This window comes from Bos taurus, chromosome 11, assembly GCF_002263795.3.
Source record: "Bos taurus isolate L1 Dominette 01449 registration number 42190680 breed Hereford chromosome 11, ARS-UCD2.0, whole genome shotgun sequence".
NCBI lineage: Eukaryota > Metazoa > Chordata > Mammalia > Artiodactyla > Bovidae > Bos > Bos taurus.
The window spans coordinates 61,767,337-61,785,663 of record NC_037338.1 but is presented as its reverse complement, the minus strand read 5'-3'; the positions used below and the strand labels follow the sequence as shown (position 1 = coordinate 61,785,663).

At 37.5% G+C, this 18,327-nt stretch overlaps 1 protein-coding gene and 1 pseudogene across 5 annotated transcripts in view; one reads left to right on the top strand and one right to left on the bottom strand.

Annotated features, from left to right (window-relative positions):
• The window catches only part of WDPCP (WD repeat containing planar cell polarity effector), a 304,438-nt gene that overhangs the window by 237,937 nt on the left and 48,174 nt on the right, over window positions 1–18,327 (top strand). For 4 of the 5 annotated variants that reach the window (XM_005212781.5, XM_059891308.1, XM_059891305.1 and 1 more), the window contains one exon: window positions 4,409–4,472. The exons of the other annotated variant lie outside the window; for it this stretch is intronic. In XM_005212781.5, coding sequence (XP_005212838.1) covers window positions 4,409–4,472 — 64 coding nt within the window. The remainder of the gene's footprint in view (window positions 1–4,408; window positions 4,473–18,327) is intronic. 5 annotated transcript variants of the gene reach the window in all.
• Window positions 1,457–2,004, bottom strand: LOC505058 (mitochondrial ribosomal protein S24 pseudogene; annotated as a pseudogene).

Below are 18,327 nucleotides of genomic sequence, written 5' to 3'. Positions count from 1 at the left end.
TTAAAAAATCTACTGGGTAACACTTTTATTATTAATATATCCTGTTGTAAGCTTATTTTCATGGCCCCATCATTATTTCTTTAAATATGCTGAACTGTTTTACATTCTAACTTTAATAATTCAATCATCTGAAATCCAGGGAGAAGTAAATCTGTTGTTTATTTTCTAATTTCCCATCACAGTAGCTTGTTTCTTTTGTATTTAGTAATGTTTCAGTGTGAGCTCATACTTGTTTTAATTTATGGCAATTCTGGTGACTTGTATCAAAAGTGCTTTAATCCAGACATGAATTTTCTTTTTACTTTGCCGATGTTAAGGGCACTTAAACCTTGGGATCATTTTAGCCCCTGGCTTAATCAGAAGTCTCAAGTTAAGCACCTTTACCTTAAGACTTGGTCAAGGGTCAGTTTTCTGAGGGTCATGGCCAGAGTAGTTCTGCCCTTTTCCCCCATTTTTGATCTCTGCTTATGGATCCTAGTTTCAGTCAAGGAACTTTGGTTAGTTGGTTATTTTTTTTATTGAAAATGTGTTATCCTTGGAAATTTCCCTTTTTTTTTAAGAGTCTTATGTTGTACTTTAAATGTATTTTATAAGCGATCTAGTTGGGAGCACCCTTTGGTATTTTTGGTTGATTATACTACCAGATGCCAATGCCAGTTCTTTCATTTTATCATAATGTGAATCACTACCTCTTACCTAGAAGGAACTGTACCTCCTAAGCTGCTCACCTTAATTTCATATTTACCAATTCCAATGAATCACATATATGGTTGCCAAATTGGTATGTCAATGGACATACTAGACATGTTAAATTTGAGATACCTGGAACGAAAGAGTTTAGAGCTACAGAAATAAATGGATACTAGAGATGTGTGTCTTTGATGTATCAATGCCATATGAGCAGTTAGGGTTACTGAGGTAGTAACCCTATCTGAGTAGGTTACTGCTTGCTCCTTCATGGAACAGGCAGAGAAAACTTTTTTCCCCCCCCAAAATCAGGTTGATTATATTCTTTGCAGCTGATGGAGAGGCTCTATACAGTCAGCAAAAACACAACCAAGAGTTGACTGTGGCTCAGATTGTGAACTCCTTATTACAAAATTCAGACTTAAATTGAAAAAGGTTTTTAGAAAAATAACTGCTTTATAATCTCCAAAAATGAATCTTTCCATTTTAAGAGAAAACAAAGAACTTCAGGTAAAGTTCCTGACACAGTGACTGGCACAGGATATGCACTGAACCATAGCTATTACCTAAACCTCAGGTAACTGGCAGCCTTCTTGGGAACCCTGGAGCATCCTCAAAGACCCTATTCTAGTTCTCTAGACAGACAAAGAAGCAAGACAACATGGACAGTCTATTTATTCAGTAGCAACTCTGAAGACAAAGTCTCAGAAATCTGAGGGGATGTATTTCCCCTATTTCTACTTCAGTCCATTTTCACAAGTTTCTGTCCTTCGCAGGCTTGATGTAAAAAGCTTAATGTATGTCCTACATATACTTATACACAACCTTTGAGGGAACAGTTTGGAGGTGCAGACGAACAGGACACTTGTAAAAGTGGGACAGCAGGGTCTCACTGTAGCCCACAAGGAAGTAGAACTTGTGTGCAGGTAGCTGCCTCAGGACCAGGGCACAGATCTCCACCTGATTAGCCCAGCGCTTCAGAATAAGCTGGTCAGCCAGGCAGCCTGGGAAGGTGCCCAGCATAAATTTGCGAAGGAAAACATCTTCCACTGTTAGCTCGGCAGCGTGGTCCTCCCCATCCAGGTTACCTGTATGCAGTGACAGCCAGCCCTTGCGGTGGGCGATGTAGTGAGGCGCATGCGCTTCCTCGTAGGTCACTGGTTTGTTCCCCTTGTCCACTCGGACTCGGGCCACCCGGTTCTTGAAGCAAACCACGGAGGTATGCAGGGCGTGCCAGATGCAGGGCAGATCCCGGCTCCAGGACAGCATCAGAGGCCTGAGCCCGCCACCGCAGTAGAGCGCCACCATCTTGGACGTGAGGGCGGGGCGGGTGAAAACTTAACTTAAAAAGGAGACTAAGAAGGTGAAATCTAAGAATTGAGAAAACAAAAGATGACTCTCCAAATGCAAGAATGGATCTCCAAATGCAAAGAAAGGGGGTTTCAAGTAGGGTAAGTTAATAGGATCAGATGTGGCCAAAAGAGCACACTTATCTTAGAGGATGAATAATTACTATTGCTAGAAAAGTTTCAATATAGTGGATGGGAACAAATGCAAAATGGCAGTAAATCTATGAATAGTATTAACAGTACAACTTGCTGATCTGTCCTCTTCCTTATTACAACCCACGTCCACTGAATATATAGAGTCAGCCATTTTCCTGGAACAAATATGAACACAATTTTCTTCTGATCGTCCACAGTTGAAAAGGATTCAGCAAATACTGGAGATACCAGTAAGAAGAACCAGAGAGTAGATGGGAGAACAGCTACCAAACACAGTATGGAAATTACAAAGTGTTTCAGTTTCTGGCCTACCAGCTCATATGGAATAATAATAAGCCTTGTTTGAATTTTAATTATATTAGCTATTTCACTAATAAACTCTATATACTCTTAGTAATAATATTCCCCATTTCTGCTATGTTTTATGTGAAAACTTAGTATACCATCATATTTCACAATATAGAACAGAACTTGGTTATATATCTGCTTGTTTCTTGAGTCAGAAAAACTGATTGTTACATCTGTGTAAGTTTCAGCATAGACGACCTTTTATTCCAAAATCCTGTGCAAATTATATGTTCATGACATGCTTTTCTCTCAGGACTTTAAATTTTCTGTAGAGGTAATTGATGTAAACTAAAGTTTGTCCTCACAAAGAAAATTCTTAGTTATACGTCAGGGAAAGATAGTATGATTGTGATGAAATAGTAGAAAAATAATACCTTTTTAAAATACTTAGAAACCACTTATTATTTTCATTTACAACAGCAGGGGATGTTTTTACCCCAGATCACTAATGTGAGAGTTTTGTAAAACTTCAACATTTGACTTCTCAACTTTTAATATAAATCCATGATTTATTAATTGTTCTTATCCTGCTGTATTGTCCATATCCTCCTACTTTCCACTTACACAACAAAATACAACAAAGGAAAATATAATGAGGAAATGTATTTCCTAAGCTATCATTTCTCTACATTTAGCAGCACCTGATCTGGTTATTGTGACACTTTCAAGAGATGGCAATATCAGACCACATGACCTGCCTCTTGAGAAACCTGTATGCAGGTCAGGAAGCAACAGTTAGAACTGGACATGGAACAACAGACTAGTTCCAAATAGGAAAAGGAGTACATCAAGGCTGTATATTGTCACCCTGCTTATTTAACTTCTATGCAGAGTACATCAGGAGAAAGGCTGGGCTGGAAGAAGCACAAGCTGGAATCAAGATTGCCGGGAGAAATATCAATAACCTCAGATATGCAGATGACACCACCCTTATGGCAGAAAGTGAAGAGGAACTAAAAAGAGGAGAGTGAAAAAGTTGGCTTAAAGCTCAACATTCAGAAAACGAAGATCATGGCATCTGGTCCCATCACTTCATGGGAAATAGATGGGGAAACAGTGGAACCAGTGTCAGACTTTATTTTTTTGGGCTCCAAAAGCACTGCAGATGGTGACAAAGTTATGGCCAATCTAGACAGCACACTGAAAAGCAGAGACATTGCTTTGTCAACAAAGGTCTGTCTAGTCAAGGCTATGGTTTTTCCAGTGGTCATGTAGGGATGTGAGAATTGGACTGTGAAGAAGGCTGCGTGCCGAAGAATTGATGCTTTTGAACTGTGGGGTTGGAGAACACTCTTGAGAGTCCCTTGGACTGCAGGGAGATCCAACCAGTCCATTCTGAAGGAGATCAGCCCTGGGATTTCTTTGGAAGGAATGATGCTAAAGCTGAAACTCCAGTACTTTGGCCACTTCATGCAAAGAGTTGACTCACTGGAAAAGACTCTGATGCTGGGACAGATTGGGGGCAGGAGGAAGAGGGGACGATAGAGGATGAGATGGCTGGATGGCATCACCGACTCGATGGACGTGAGTTTGAGCGAACTCCGGGAGATGGTGATGGACAGGGAGGCCTGGCATGCTGCAATTCATGGGGTCGCAGAGTCAGACACAACTGAGCAACTGAACTGAAGTGAACTGAATCTGATTATGTTTGTGCTTGACAGTTACACTGAACCCCTGCACAGGCTGTGTGCATCAGCACCTCCTAAATAAAATAAGAGTTCACATAGGGAAGATCCCAGCAGGTGAAGTCCCTACTGTTTGAGAATATTTTTATCAGAACAAAAACAATAGCATATAAGTACATTAAACAAACTGCTGTCTCCTCTTCTATAGTTTTGTTCACAACATATAACATTACTTCCTTACAGGTACCAAAGATTTGAAAAGGCATTTCTGTTAGCTGTTGACATTGGTGCTCGTGACCTGTTTATGGTGAGTCATTCCTTGGGATGATTTTGTGCTTTCAGTTCTAACGCTGAGTAAGTTGTCAGCTTTTGTGACCATTAAAAAGGATTAGTGTCATTTGTGCCTTCAACACATGGTGGGAAAGCATTTATTCCATCTTGGCTTGCAGCTTTGCCTTCATGAAACTGGTCAATAGCCATCTAGCCTCTTTTGACTTGCTGACATTTTCCTTGCCAGACCCAAAGGATTTTTTATGTTTTCTAAGAATTTATAATTCTTGAATGTCTCTCCTCCTGTACTTTGATGTGAGAGGATGACACCTTTGTATCTAACAAGCTTAAATTTTTTCTAATCCATTCCCTATAGAAGTACAGCTTCAGAAACCAGGACACAGGACAAGACATGTCGCTGAGATCTTGAATGTGCTCAGTTTGTCCCTTAGGTTTTAGTGAGAAGTAACAGTTTGAATGTTCTCACTTATATTTTTAAAGTGACCACAGTGCAAAGTAGATCCAAGAGAATATAATAAGTTCAAATATGCTTTAATCCTCAACTTATTAATTATGGAACAGTAAAATAGACTAGTTTTTTACACATCTTTGTGCTCTGTATTAGGTTCTTATTTTATAAGATCTTTTGCCACAATGAGATCAGATAAACAAAGGTGGGGTTCCTGATTTTCAGCACATTCTGCTCCATAGAAATTCCACTGCTGTCAAAAAATCTGGAAAACAATAAAAACTTTGAGAAGGCTCTTTTATCTGAATCTTCTGTACAGTGAAGACATTTTGTACTTTAAGCTTTGATGCTTTAGATGTTAATATGGGTTCATATATTAGTTTATCTTGTCTTTGAAATGAGTTTGCTGTTTAAATTCTAATTTTGCATCACTCAATTAAACTGTGCTTTGTGCGTTCATTGATCATGGGAAAACATCTAATTACTTCAAATGTGTGAACCTTTTGCTATTTGCTGGTTGTCTGTATTTTGTTAGGTCACGTTGATCAGGCATATAAGTATATTAAGGGGACATTTTATTATTTTCACCAAAGTCTATGCATTCATACATCACAGTGTCAGAAATTTAATTACAACACTTCTTAGATTTTTCTGACCCAAGTGACGTTGTCACTTTATTTCCTCCTCACCTCTGCCACTACTCAGCAATAAAGGTAGATTTTCTTCCTATTTCCTTATTTTTTTATGTCTGTAGTCCCAGCCTTCTTTCTAGCCAAAATAATAACTAAAGAGATGAATATTTATATGTTTAGTGTCTGATAAACTTTATTTCCCAATGTATTATTATACTGTTCTGTAATTTATGCTACATTAACTATTAACTAATACATAATCATCAAAGCCTGGTGGGCTACAAGTCCACAGGGTTGCAAAGAGTCAGACACGACAGAGCACGCACCGATACTCATCATAGCCATCTTACAAACTTCTTTTCAAATCATATCTGTTTCAGCATTTAGTCTCAGTTCTGGAGAAGGAAATGGCAACCCACTCCAGTACTCTTGCCTGGAGAATCCCATGGATGGAGGAGCCTGGTGGGCTATAGTCCATGAGATCACAAAAGGTCGGACACCACTAAGCAACTTCACTTTCACTTTCACTTTCTAGGCAGTAACAATATAAAGTCTCCATGTTAGTTTAAAGCCAAACAGACTTTCTACTAATAGGCTAACCTTAACCCATGAGGATTTTTATTAGTAAAAGATAAAAATCTAAAATAAGGAAATGAGAGAGATACTTTTGCTTTCCTTTTTATTTGTAAAAGTGAACAATCAAAATGCTATATCCTTATTCTTCATATGTAACTTTTTATTTATAGCCCAAGGTCTGTCTTTAAGAAGCATTAAAAGCCTTAAGAGAGGATTAAGGCCTTAAAGTTCCATTTAAGCTTATGAATCTACTATATACATTTGATGCTCCACTTTAAAATTTTCTAAAGAATTTATCATGTTTTCTAATCAATTATTACTATTTAAATTATGATCTAGCCTACATACTAAGAATTATTACCTCTTTGCATTTAAAAATTTATAAAACAAACAGTACTATTCTTACCTATAAATTACCTTCTACCCCTAAGATATCTCATCCTTAAAGAAGAAAAATATGACTACATTGAACACAAAGGGGTCGCAAATAAAATGTAATGCTTAACCTGAGAATATTCTTTTTGCATTAGCATATCTGTTGGTGGTAGAGAGATAAAAGACATATATAGCATGATAGAGCAGACCTTGAATATTAAAAAGTAAGTATGTGGGTACTAGACCTGATGAAATGAGTCAGAAAGTACCTCTTTGTCTACTTTTACACATAGCCTAAGTGATCATCTTCTAAATTAGGGGTCAGCAAACTATGGCCTACCAAGCAAATTTAGCTCCCAAATGGCTTTTTACAGTTTTAAATCATTAAAAAAAATAAAATAAAAAGTGTCAATATACTTTAAAATACATGATATTAAAAATACATGATATTCAAATTCAGATTTTCATATCCATAAATGTGGTATTGAAACATAGCCAAACTTACTTATGTAATGTGTATGACTGCCTTACGATGGCAGAGTTGAGTGGCTGCAGGAAACTATCTGGCTTGTAGAGCCTAAAATATTTACTCTCTGGTGCTTTACAAAATATGTTTGCAGACCCCTGGTCAAAACAATCATAATTTATAATTTCATTCTTCCATATTTAAAACCTTTTAGCATCTTCTATCGCCTTTGGGGTAAATTCTAACTCCTTGAAGTGGCATCTACAGCCCCTCTACTCTCACCTCTCAGCTACATCAGCTTTCTTTCAGTTCTGGGAAGTATACTCTATTCTGTTATATCCAGATCATGTTAAGGAAGGGTGTAATGGGAAGGTGTAATGGTAGATACATGGAATTTGGGTCATAAGTTGTCTTCAAAGTCCGTAACTTTTGAGTTTTATGTGTAAATGATGATAATATAGTACCTATCCAGACGTTGGAGAAGGCAATGGCACCCCACTCCAGTACTCTTGCCTGGAAAATCCCATGGACGGAGGAGCCTGGTAGGCTGCAGTCCATGGGGTTGCTAAGAGTCGGACACAACTGAGCGACTTCACTTTCACTTTCCACTTTCATGCACTGGAGAAGGAAATGGCAACCCACTCTAGCCTGGAGAATCCCAGGGACGGAGGAGCCTGGTGGGCTGCCGTGTATGGGGTCGCACAGAGTCGGACACGACTGAAGTGACTTAGCAGTAGCAGCATATGTTGGATTTTTTTAATTGAATAAAAGAGGTTTTAAATTCTATAACAATTTACAATTTTTAAGTTTCACACAGATGATTTCGTACAATCCCATAATAACCATTTGTTTCTTTCTGCCCCTCCTGCTTCCCTTTTCAAAGTGGTAACCACTAGTTTGTTCCTTAAGTCTGCTCCTTTTGTTATATTCACTAGTTTGCTGTAGTTTTTAGATATCATACAGTATTTGTCTTCCTCTGACTTATTTTACTCAGCATGATGCCCTCCAAGTCCACCCATAGTGCTTCAAATGGCAAAATTTCATTCTGATTTATGGTTGAGTGGTATGCATATATATATATATTCATTTATCTAATACCTTGGTAATTGTAAATAATGCTGCTATAAACATTGAAGTGCATGTATTTTTACAAATTAGTGGGTTTTGTTTTTTGGATATATATCTAGGAGTGGAATTGCTAGTAGTACTACTTTTAGTTTTTTGAGGAAACCCCATACTGTTTTCCACAGTGACTGCACCAATTTACATTCTCACCAACAGTGTATGATGGTTCCCGTTTCTCCACATCCTCACCAACAGCTGTTGTGTTCTTCTTGATGATAGCCATTTCTGACTGGTGTGAGGAGATACCTCATTGTGGTTTTGATTTGCATTGCCCTGATGATTAGTGATGCTGAGAATCCTTTCATGTGCCTGTTGGCCATCTGCATATCCTTTTTGAAGCAATTGTCTATTCAATTCTTCTGCTTATTTTATAATCGAGATTTTGGGGGTTTTTTGATGTTGAGTCATAGGAGCTTTATATATATTATGAATGTTGTCATTCAGTCACAAAGTCGCGTTTGACTCTTTGTGACCCCATGGACTGCAGCACAACAGGCTCCTGTGTCCTCCACTATCTCCCAGAGTTTGCTCAATTTCATGTCCACTGAGTCAATGATGCTACCTAACCATCTCATCCTCTGCCACCCCCTGCTTCATAGGCCTTCAGTCTTTCCCAGCATTGGGATCTTTTCTAGTCAGTCCACTTTTCCCGCCAGGTGGCCAAAGTATTGGAGCTTCAGCTTCAGCATCAGTCTTTCCAATGAGTGTTCAGAGTTGATTTACTTTAAGGTTGACTGGTTTGATCTCCTTGCAGTCCCTCAAGAGTCTTCTGTAGCACTACAATTCGAAAACATCAATTCTTTGGTGTTCAGCCTTCATAAAGGTCCAACTCTCACATCCATACTCAATACTGGAAAAAACATAGCTTTGACTATACAGACCTTTGTTGACAAAGTGCTGTCTCTGCTTTTTAATATGCTGTTTAGGCTTGTTATAGTTTTCCTTCCAAGGAGGAAATGTCTTTCGGTTTCATGACTGCAGTCACCATCCATAGGGATTTTGGCGCCTAAGAACATAAAATCTGTCACTGCTTCCACTTTTTCCCCTTCTGTTTGCCATGAAGTGATGGGACCAGATGCTATGATCTTAGATTTTTACTACTGATTTTTAAGCCAGCTTTTTCACTCTCCTCTTTCACCTTCATGAAGAAGCTCTTTAGTTCCTCCTTCCTTTCTGCCATTAGAGTGCTATCATCTGCAGATCTAAGGCTGTTGATATTTCTTCCACCAATCTAGATTCCAACTTGTGATTCATCCACCTTGGCATTTCACATGATGTACTCTGCATATAAGTTATATAAATAGGGTGACAATATACAGCTTTGAGGTACTCCTTTTCCAATTTGGAACCACTCAATTGTTCCATGTCTGGTTCTTACTGTTGCTTCCTGACCGGTATACAAGTTTCTCAGGAGACATGTAAGGTGGTCTGGTAGTCTTAGGTAGTCTAAATTCATCCCTTTAAAAATTTTCTACAATTTGCTATGATCCACATAGTCAAAGGCTTTAATCTAGTCAGTGAGGCTCCGGAATTCCCTTGCTTTCTCCATGATCCAGCAAATGTTGCCAATTTGATCTCTGGTTCTTCTGGCTCTTTGACACCCAACTTCTACATCTGGAAGTTCTCGGTACATGTGCTGCTGAATGAAAGCTTGAAGGATTTTGAGCTAACCTTGCTAGCATGTGAAATGAGTGTACTTGTATAGTATTTGAACATTCTTTGGCATTGCCCTTCTGTGGGATTAGAATTAAAACTAATCTTTTCCAGTCCTGTGGTCACTGCTAAGTTTTCCAAATTTCATCACGTATTGAGTACAACACTTTAACAGCATCATCTTTAGGATTTGAAATAGCTCAGCTGGAATTCTGTCACTTCCACTACCTTTGTTTGCAGTAATGCTTTTTAAGGCCCACTTGACTTCACACTGCAGAATGTCTGGCTCTAGGTGAGTGACCACACCACTGTGGTTATCTGGGTCATTAAGACTTTTTTTTGTATAGTTCTTCTGTGTATTCTTCCTACCTCTTCTTAATGTCTCCTGCTCCTGTTAGATCCTTACCATTTCTATCCTTTATCATGCCCAGCCTTGCATGAAATGTTCTGTTGATATCTCTAGTCTTCTTGAAGAGGTCTCTAGTCTTTTCCATTCTATTGTTTTCCTCTATTCCTTTGCATTGTTCATGTAAGAAGGCCTTTTTATCTCTCCTCACCATTCTCTGAAACCCTGCATTTAGTTGGGTATTTATTTCCCTTTCTCACTTGCCTTTTGCTTCTCTTCATTCTTCAATTTTTATTTATATTAAAAAAAAAACCTTTTATTTATAATAAAAGCTTCAGCATTTATTAAAAAACCTCCTCAGACAACCACTTTGCCTTCTTGCATTTTTTTTCCTTTGGGATGTTTTTGGTCACTGTCTCCTGTACAGTGTTATGAACCTTGTCCATAGTTCTTCAAGCACTCTGTCTACCACATCTTATCTGTTGAATCTGTTACTTTCACTGTATAATCATAAGAGATTTGATTTAGGTCATAACTGAGTAGCCTATTTGTTTTCCCTACTTTCTTCAGTTTAAGCCTGAATTTTACAATAAGAAACTCATGATCTGAGCCATGGTCAGCTCCAGGTATTGTTTTTGCTGACTGTATAGAGCTTCTCCATCTTTGGCTGCAAAGAACATAATCAATCTGATTTTGGTTTTGACCATCTAGTGATGTCCATGTGTAAAGTCATCTCTTGGGTTACTGGGAAAGGATGTTTGCTATGACCAGCATGTTCCCTTGACAGAACTCTGTAAGCCTTTGCCCTACTTCATTTTGTATTCCAAGGCCAAATTGGCCTATTACTCTGGATATCTCTTGACTTCCTAATTTTGCATTCCAATCCCCTATGATGTAAAGGCCATCTTTTTTTTTTTTTTTTTTATGTTAGTACTAGAAGTTCTTATAGATCTTCATAGAACTTTCAGCTTCGACTTCTTTGGCATCAGTGGCTGGGGCAGAGACTTGGATTACTGTGATATTGAATAAGGTTTGCCTTGGCAATGAACAGAGATCATTCTCTCCTTTTTGAGATTTCATCCAAGTACTGCATTTCAGACTCTTGTTAATTATGAGGGCTACTCCATTTCTTCCAATGTATTCTTGCCCACAGTAGTAGATATAATGTTTACATGAATTAAATTTGCCCACTCCTGTCCATTTTAATTAACTGATTCCTAAAATGTCAATATTCACTCTTGCCATCTCCTGCTTGGCCACGTCCAATTTACCTTGATTCACGGACCTAACATTCCAGGTTCCTATGCAATATTGTTTTGTATAGCATCAGACTTTACTTTCACCACCAGACATATTCACAACTGAGCATCATTTCTGGTTTGGCCCAGCTCCTTCTTCTTTCTGGAGCTATATTAGTATTTGTCCTCTGCTCTTCCCCAGTACCATACTGGACACTTTCCAACTAGGGGTACTCATATTCAGGAGTCATATCTTTTTGCCTTTCATACTGTTAATGGGGTTCTCATGGCAAGAATACTGGAATGGATTGCCATTTCCTCCTCCAGTGGACACATTTTTTTTTTTTAACTTTACCATATTGTATTGGTTTTGCCATATATCAAAATGAATCCGCCACAGGTATACATGTTTTCCCCATCCTGAACCCTCCTCCCTCCTCCCTCCCCATACCATCCCTCTGGGTCGTCCCAGTGCACCAGCCCCAAGCGTCCAGTATCATGCATCGAACCTGGACTGGCGACTCGTTTCATATATGATATTATACATGTTTCAATGCCATTCTCCCAAATCATCCTACCCTCTCCCTCTCCCACAGAGTCCAAAAGACTGTTCTATACATCAGTGTCTCTTTTGCTGTCTCGTATACAGGGTTATGGTTACCATCTTTCTAAATTCCATATATATGCGTTAGTATACTGTACTGGTGTTTTTCTTTCTGGCTTACTTCACTCTGTATAATAGGCTCCAGTTTCATCCACCTCATTAGAACTGATTCAAACGTATTCTTTTTAATGGCTGAGTAATACTCCATTGTGTATAAGTACCATAGCTTTCTTATCCATTCATCTGCTGATGGACATCTAGGTTGCTTCCATGTCCTGGCTATTATAAACAGTGCTGCGATGAACACTGGGGTACACGTGTCCCTTTCAATTCTGGTTTCCTCGGTGTGTATGCCCAGCAGTGAGATTGCTGTATCATAAGGCAGTTCTATTTCCACTTTTTAAAGGAATCTCCACACTCTTCTCCATAGTGGCTGTACTAGTTTGCATTCCCACCAACAGTGTAAGAGAGTTCCTTTTTCTCCACACCCTCTCCAGCATTTATTGCTTGTAGACTTTTGGATAGTAGCCATTCTGACTGGCGTGAAATGGTACGTCATTGTGGTTTTGATTTGCATTTCTCTGATAATGAGTGATGTTGAGCATCTTTTCATGTGTTTGTTAGCCATCTGTATGTCTTCTTTGGAGAAATGTCTATTTAGGTCTTTGGCCCATTTTTTGATTGGGTCATTTATTTTTCTGGAATTGAGCTGTAGGAGTTGCTTGTATATTTTTGAGATTAGTTCTTTTTCAGTTGCTTCATTTGCTATTATTTTCTCCCATTGTGAAGGCTGTCTTTTCACCTTGTTTATAGTTTCCTTTGTTGTGCAGAAGCTTTTAAGTTTAATTAGGTCCCATTTATTTTTGCTTTTATTTCCAATATTCTGGGAGGTGTGTCATAGAGGATCCTGCTGTGATGTATGTCAGAGTGTTTTGCCTATATTCTCCTCTAGGAGTTTTATATTTTCTGGTCTTACGTTTAGATCTTTAATCTATTTTGAGTTTATTTTTGTGTATGGTGTTAGAAAGTGTTCTAGTTTCATTCTTTTACAAGTGGATGACCAGTTTTCCCAGCACCACTTGTTAAAGAGATTGACTTTTCTCCATTGTATATTCTTGCCTCCTTTGTCAAAGATAAGGTGCAGTGGACACATTTTATCAGAACATCATTATGACCTATTTGTCTTGGATGGCCCTGCACAGCATGGCTCATAGATTCACTGAGTTACGCAAGCCCCATCACCACAACAAGGCTAGATCAAGGGGATATATGAATATTAACCCCTTACTAGTCATATCATTTGCAAATATTTTCTCTGTTTACTGGTTGCCTTTTTATTTTGTGAATGGTTTCTTTGCTGTGCAAAGGTTTTTAAGTTTAATTAGGTCCCACTTGTTTATTTTTGCTTTTGTTTTCTTCACTTTATGAGATGGATCCAAAAAATATTGCCACAATTTACACAAGAGTATTTTGCCTATGTTTTCCTCTAAGAGTTTTATAGTATCTGGTGTCATATTTAGGTTTTTAATCCATTTTGAGATTGTTTTTGAGTCTCTGTGCAGATACTGTATTGAAAGTACTCTGTAAACGGGGAAGTACTAAAGAGATACCATGTGTTGTTACTAGTAAGAGATGGCTTTTACATGCCAGTTGCAAGAAATAATAACCTGAAACAGGACCTAAATTTCATGACTATATAGGATAATATACTTTGTAAGCAAAATTGTTGATTCAGGAAGCCCTTAGATGAAAATAAAATGTTTTGATTATAGGACTAAATAATAATAAAAAATAATACCATAAAATATAAAGAACAAAAACTAAAAAAATCACTTGGAATTTTCTTCTGCAGAAATGAACATCCTTTAAAGTATTTCTCTGTGTAAGTCTCTATATTAAACTTTTTATTTATAGCTAGAATGTTTTTCATTCAACAATGTTACAGTGACAGTTTTTCGTAAAATAAATATAGATCTATATCATTACTTTAATGGTGACATTGTATTCCATATTTTAATGATACTCATATAAAAGCAGGCATAGAGACCAATGGAACAGAATAGAGAGCCTAGCAGTAAACCTATGCATATACTGTTTCCTAACCTTTGACAGGGGCACCAGAAACACACAATGGGGAGAGGATAGTCTCTTCAGTAAATGGTGATGGGAAAACTGGATAGCCTCATGCAAAAGAATGGAACTGGGTCCACTCTCAAAAAAGAACTCAAAATGGGTTACAGAGTTACATGTAATACCTGAAATCATAGAACTCCTAGAAGAGAACATTGAGAAAAAGCCCTTTGACAATGGTCTTGGCAGTGATTTTTTTTTGAGTAAGACACCAAAAGCAAAGGCAGTGAAAGCTAAAATATATAAGCAGGACTATGTCAAACCAAAAAGTTTCTGCCCAGCAAAGGAAACAACCAAGAACATGAAAAGGCAGTCTGTCTATAACTGGATTATTTAGTTTGACATATGACATAAATAACAGTACACTATTTCTTTTCTGTTTCTCCGACTTATTATATGTTCTTTCATCTAACCATTCTTGCCCTTCTTTGTATTAACTATATTTATTCCGTTTTTCTCTTTTATTAGTGTATTTTTCCTCTTTTTCTCCAAACTAATGCCTTTTTGGTAAGCCTTTTGGTTGTTGCTGTTGTTTGGCAGTTATTTACTCTTACCTTTTTTTAAATTGAATTTTGGACATAAGATTTTAAAAGTTTAGTGATAATTTGAGACTATGTATGATGTTATTTTCCTCCAGAAAGGATTTACTTTGTTTCTGGCAACTATAATAGTTAGGTTAAAGGTTAAACTACATTTTAATCTATTCTGTAATTGAGTTTATTTGAAGCTGAGTTTCAGTCTGAGAGTGTATTTCCACTTTATATTTATATCAAGACTGTAGTCCTTCGGGAGTCCCAGCCTAAAGCTCTGCCTCCTCAGCAGATGCTACTAACTTTGTCACTTTAGCCCAGTCAGTGTCCACAGTGATTTTGGAGCCCAAGGAAATAAAATCTGTCACTGCTTCCACTTTTTCTGCTTCTGTTTGCCATGGAGTGATGGGACCAGATGCCATAATCTTAGTTTTTTGAATGTTGAGTTTCAAGCCATCTTTTTCACTCTCCTCTTTGACCTTCATCAAGAGGCTCTTTAGTTCCTCTTCACTTTCTACAATTAGGGTGTCATCATTTGCATATCTGAGGTTATTTTTATTTCACTTGGCAATCTTGATTCCAGCTTGTATGTGTGTGTCATCCAGGCCAGCGTTTTGCATAATGTATTCTGGATATGTTAAATAAACAGAATGACAATATATATTCTTGTTATACTCCTTTCCAAAATCACTGTGGACAGTTACTGCAGTCATGAAATTAAAGATGCTTGCTCCTTGATAGGAAAGCTATGACAAACCTAGACAACGTATTAAAAAATGAAGATATCGCTTTGCTGACAAAGGTCCATATAGTCAAAGCTGTGGTTTTTCTAGTAGTCATGTACAGATGTGAGAGTTGGACCATACAGGCTGAGCGCTGAAGAATTGATGCTTTTGAATTGTGGTGTTGGAGAAGACTCTTCAGAATCCCTTGGACTACACAGAGATCAAACCAGTCAGTCCTAAAGGAAATCAACCCTGAATATTCATTGAAAGGACTGATGCCAAAGGTAAAGCTCCAATACTTTGGCCACGTGATGCAAAAGCCAACTCATTGGATAAGACCCTGATGCAGGGAAAGATTGAAGATAAAAGGAGAAGAGGGCAGCAGAGGATGAGGTGGTTAGATAGCATCACTGACTCATTGGGCATGAAACTGAGCAAACTCCGGGAGAAAGTTTAGGACAGAGGAGCCTGGCTCTTGCCTAAAGCTCTGTGTGGTTTGTCAACTTTTCAAACACTGGTTTCTGCCAAGTTTCTCAGCCTCTGAGCCACCAATTACAAATTTGCAAATGCTTTGAAAGCAAAAGCAGCACCAAATGTCAGACTGACCTCTCTGGGCTTTGCTTCTGTCTAGGATCTTGGTCATTCAAATACTGCCTTGGTAGGTCTCCAGTGTCTTCAAAAAAACAAACAATTTAAAAAATTATTTATCGAGCTGTTCTAGTTGTTATCAAGAGTATCCTCTTATATATTCTTAAATGGATAACTGGAATCAGAAGTTTTCAGTATATTTTTTGAAGGTGAGTTATAAGTGTTAAACTTGGCACTAGCTGCTTTCTAATTCTGTATAACTCCCTGCAATGTGCTATTATGTTTGAACTATTAATCACTAAGAGCCTTAAATGTCACAAACTCTACTTTTAAGCATGACATGTCATCAATTTTGTGTCCAAAATGGATCAAATAAAACCATAAAATGTTGTATACTAGGGTATATCACTCCAAGTAAAAGCATTCAAAGAGTAAAACCTAATTTTTTTCCAATTGTAACTCATTTCAAAGAAAGTAAATAAAATAAAATTTCAGCTCTTCCATTTAAAGAATTGTTTTAATCTTGTAGGATGAATAATGCAAGTCTTTATTTTTTATAACAGTAGAAGATATTTGTTTTTATGCCTGCTTAAATTTATAGCAGTGCTTTATGATTACCAGTAACAAAATCATTACAGCTTAAAACATTAAAGGAATTAATTTTTCTTAATCAGCTGCAAAATGGCTGCATTACACCAGAGGCTATGTATGTTATTATTCAATTTGCATAATAATCCTAACCAGTAGAATTATTATACCTATTTCATAGTTGATAAATTGATAAGGAAAACTGAAAATCATGATTCAAACTCAGATATGTTTGTTTGATTATAAAATCCATGCCATTTCCAATTATACCAAACTGCTCATATAAAGATTAGAAAGTTCCCCAAAGCTTAGTAATTTATGACTTGATAACTACCCATAACTAAGTCTAAGAAAGCTAGTCTTTTCTTTTTATCCTTTATGAAAATATACAAAGATTTCAGTAAGACTACTTTTTGTAGAATGACAATCTGATCTAGCCTGAATGATTTACAGAACCCCATTTATTGGAATACTCCATCTCTTGTCCTATAGAAAAGTGTCAGTTTCTCACTGGTCCCTATAGTTCAATGTTGTTTGTTTCTTACTAAATTCAAACAAAGAAAAATAATCATATAATTAATAGTGGTTCAACTGATATAAAATAGGGAAAGAGGAATTTTCCCCTTCCAGGCAATGGACAAACTGGTTCTCAGACTTGCCCTCTTACTGTAAAACTGGACAAAATACATAAGAGAACTGTATTTAGGCAGTGTACCCTAAGGACAGCAGGACCGTGACCCTCAATAAGTGGAGAATACACAGATGAGCCCTGGATGCTATTTCCAGAGCAGAGACCAGTGATGGCACTTAGCTGAAGACCAAGAGATAAGAGTTCAGAATTCAGGGATGATGAGGGCTCTAGAATTTGTGGTGCAAGATACCAGAAAGGGAGAATCTGTGTGACGAGTGGGGACCCAATAGACAAAGCTTATCAAAGAGCCTCTGCTGTGACAGAGAGCTGAATGGAGAGGCTGCACAATGCTGAGAAATGCTTTAATTCTGGTTCAGCCAAAGTGAAGCAACCTCTGAGCATTTATATGAAACCCCAGAAATGTCATCCTTTAAGAATAAGGGCCACATCCTATGACAATTTACAAAATTGCCTTTAAAAATCATAAAACCAACTTGGCAGGATCAAAGTAATCCACTACTAATTTAATGCTTGTTAGTACAAAAGATTCAATAGCCTTTAAAGAAAGACAGTTATAATCCAGACTCCCTACAATGTGACATCCACAATGTCCAGCATAAACATATTACTACGTTTGTGAAGAAGTAGGGAAATGTGATGTATTATGAAGAGAAAAAAGCTAATAGTAACAGACCCTAGGATACCAAGAGATTGAGATGGGCAGACAAGCACTTTGGAGCAGCTATTATAAACATGTTCAAGGATTTTAAAAGAACATAATTAGTGAATATATAGGGATTCTTAGCAGAGACACAAACTAAGAAAGTGGGAGGGGAGGAATTCTAGAAGTGAAAAATATGAAATCTAAAATGAAAAATTCTACTTTAAAAAGTATTGGCCCCATATAATAAAGGATTAGTGAATAGGATACTTCAGTAGAGATCATCCAATTTGAAGGAAAGAAAGAAAACACTGCAAAAATGAACAAAGCCTCAGTAACAGGTAAGACAAAATCAAGTACTCTATAAAACATATGTAATTGGTGAAAGAAGTTAGTCTACAGACATAAGAAGCTCAGTGAGCTCCAAACAGAAGGCAGCTTTACCCAGGCCCACAATATCTTGGCACAGTATCCAAAATACTGAAACCAATGATGAAGAGAAAAATCTTTAAAATACCCATAAAAAATTTATGTAGAAGTATTAACAGCTAATAG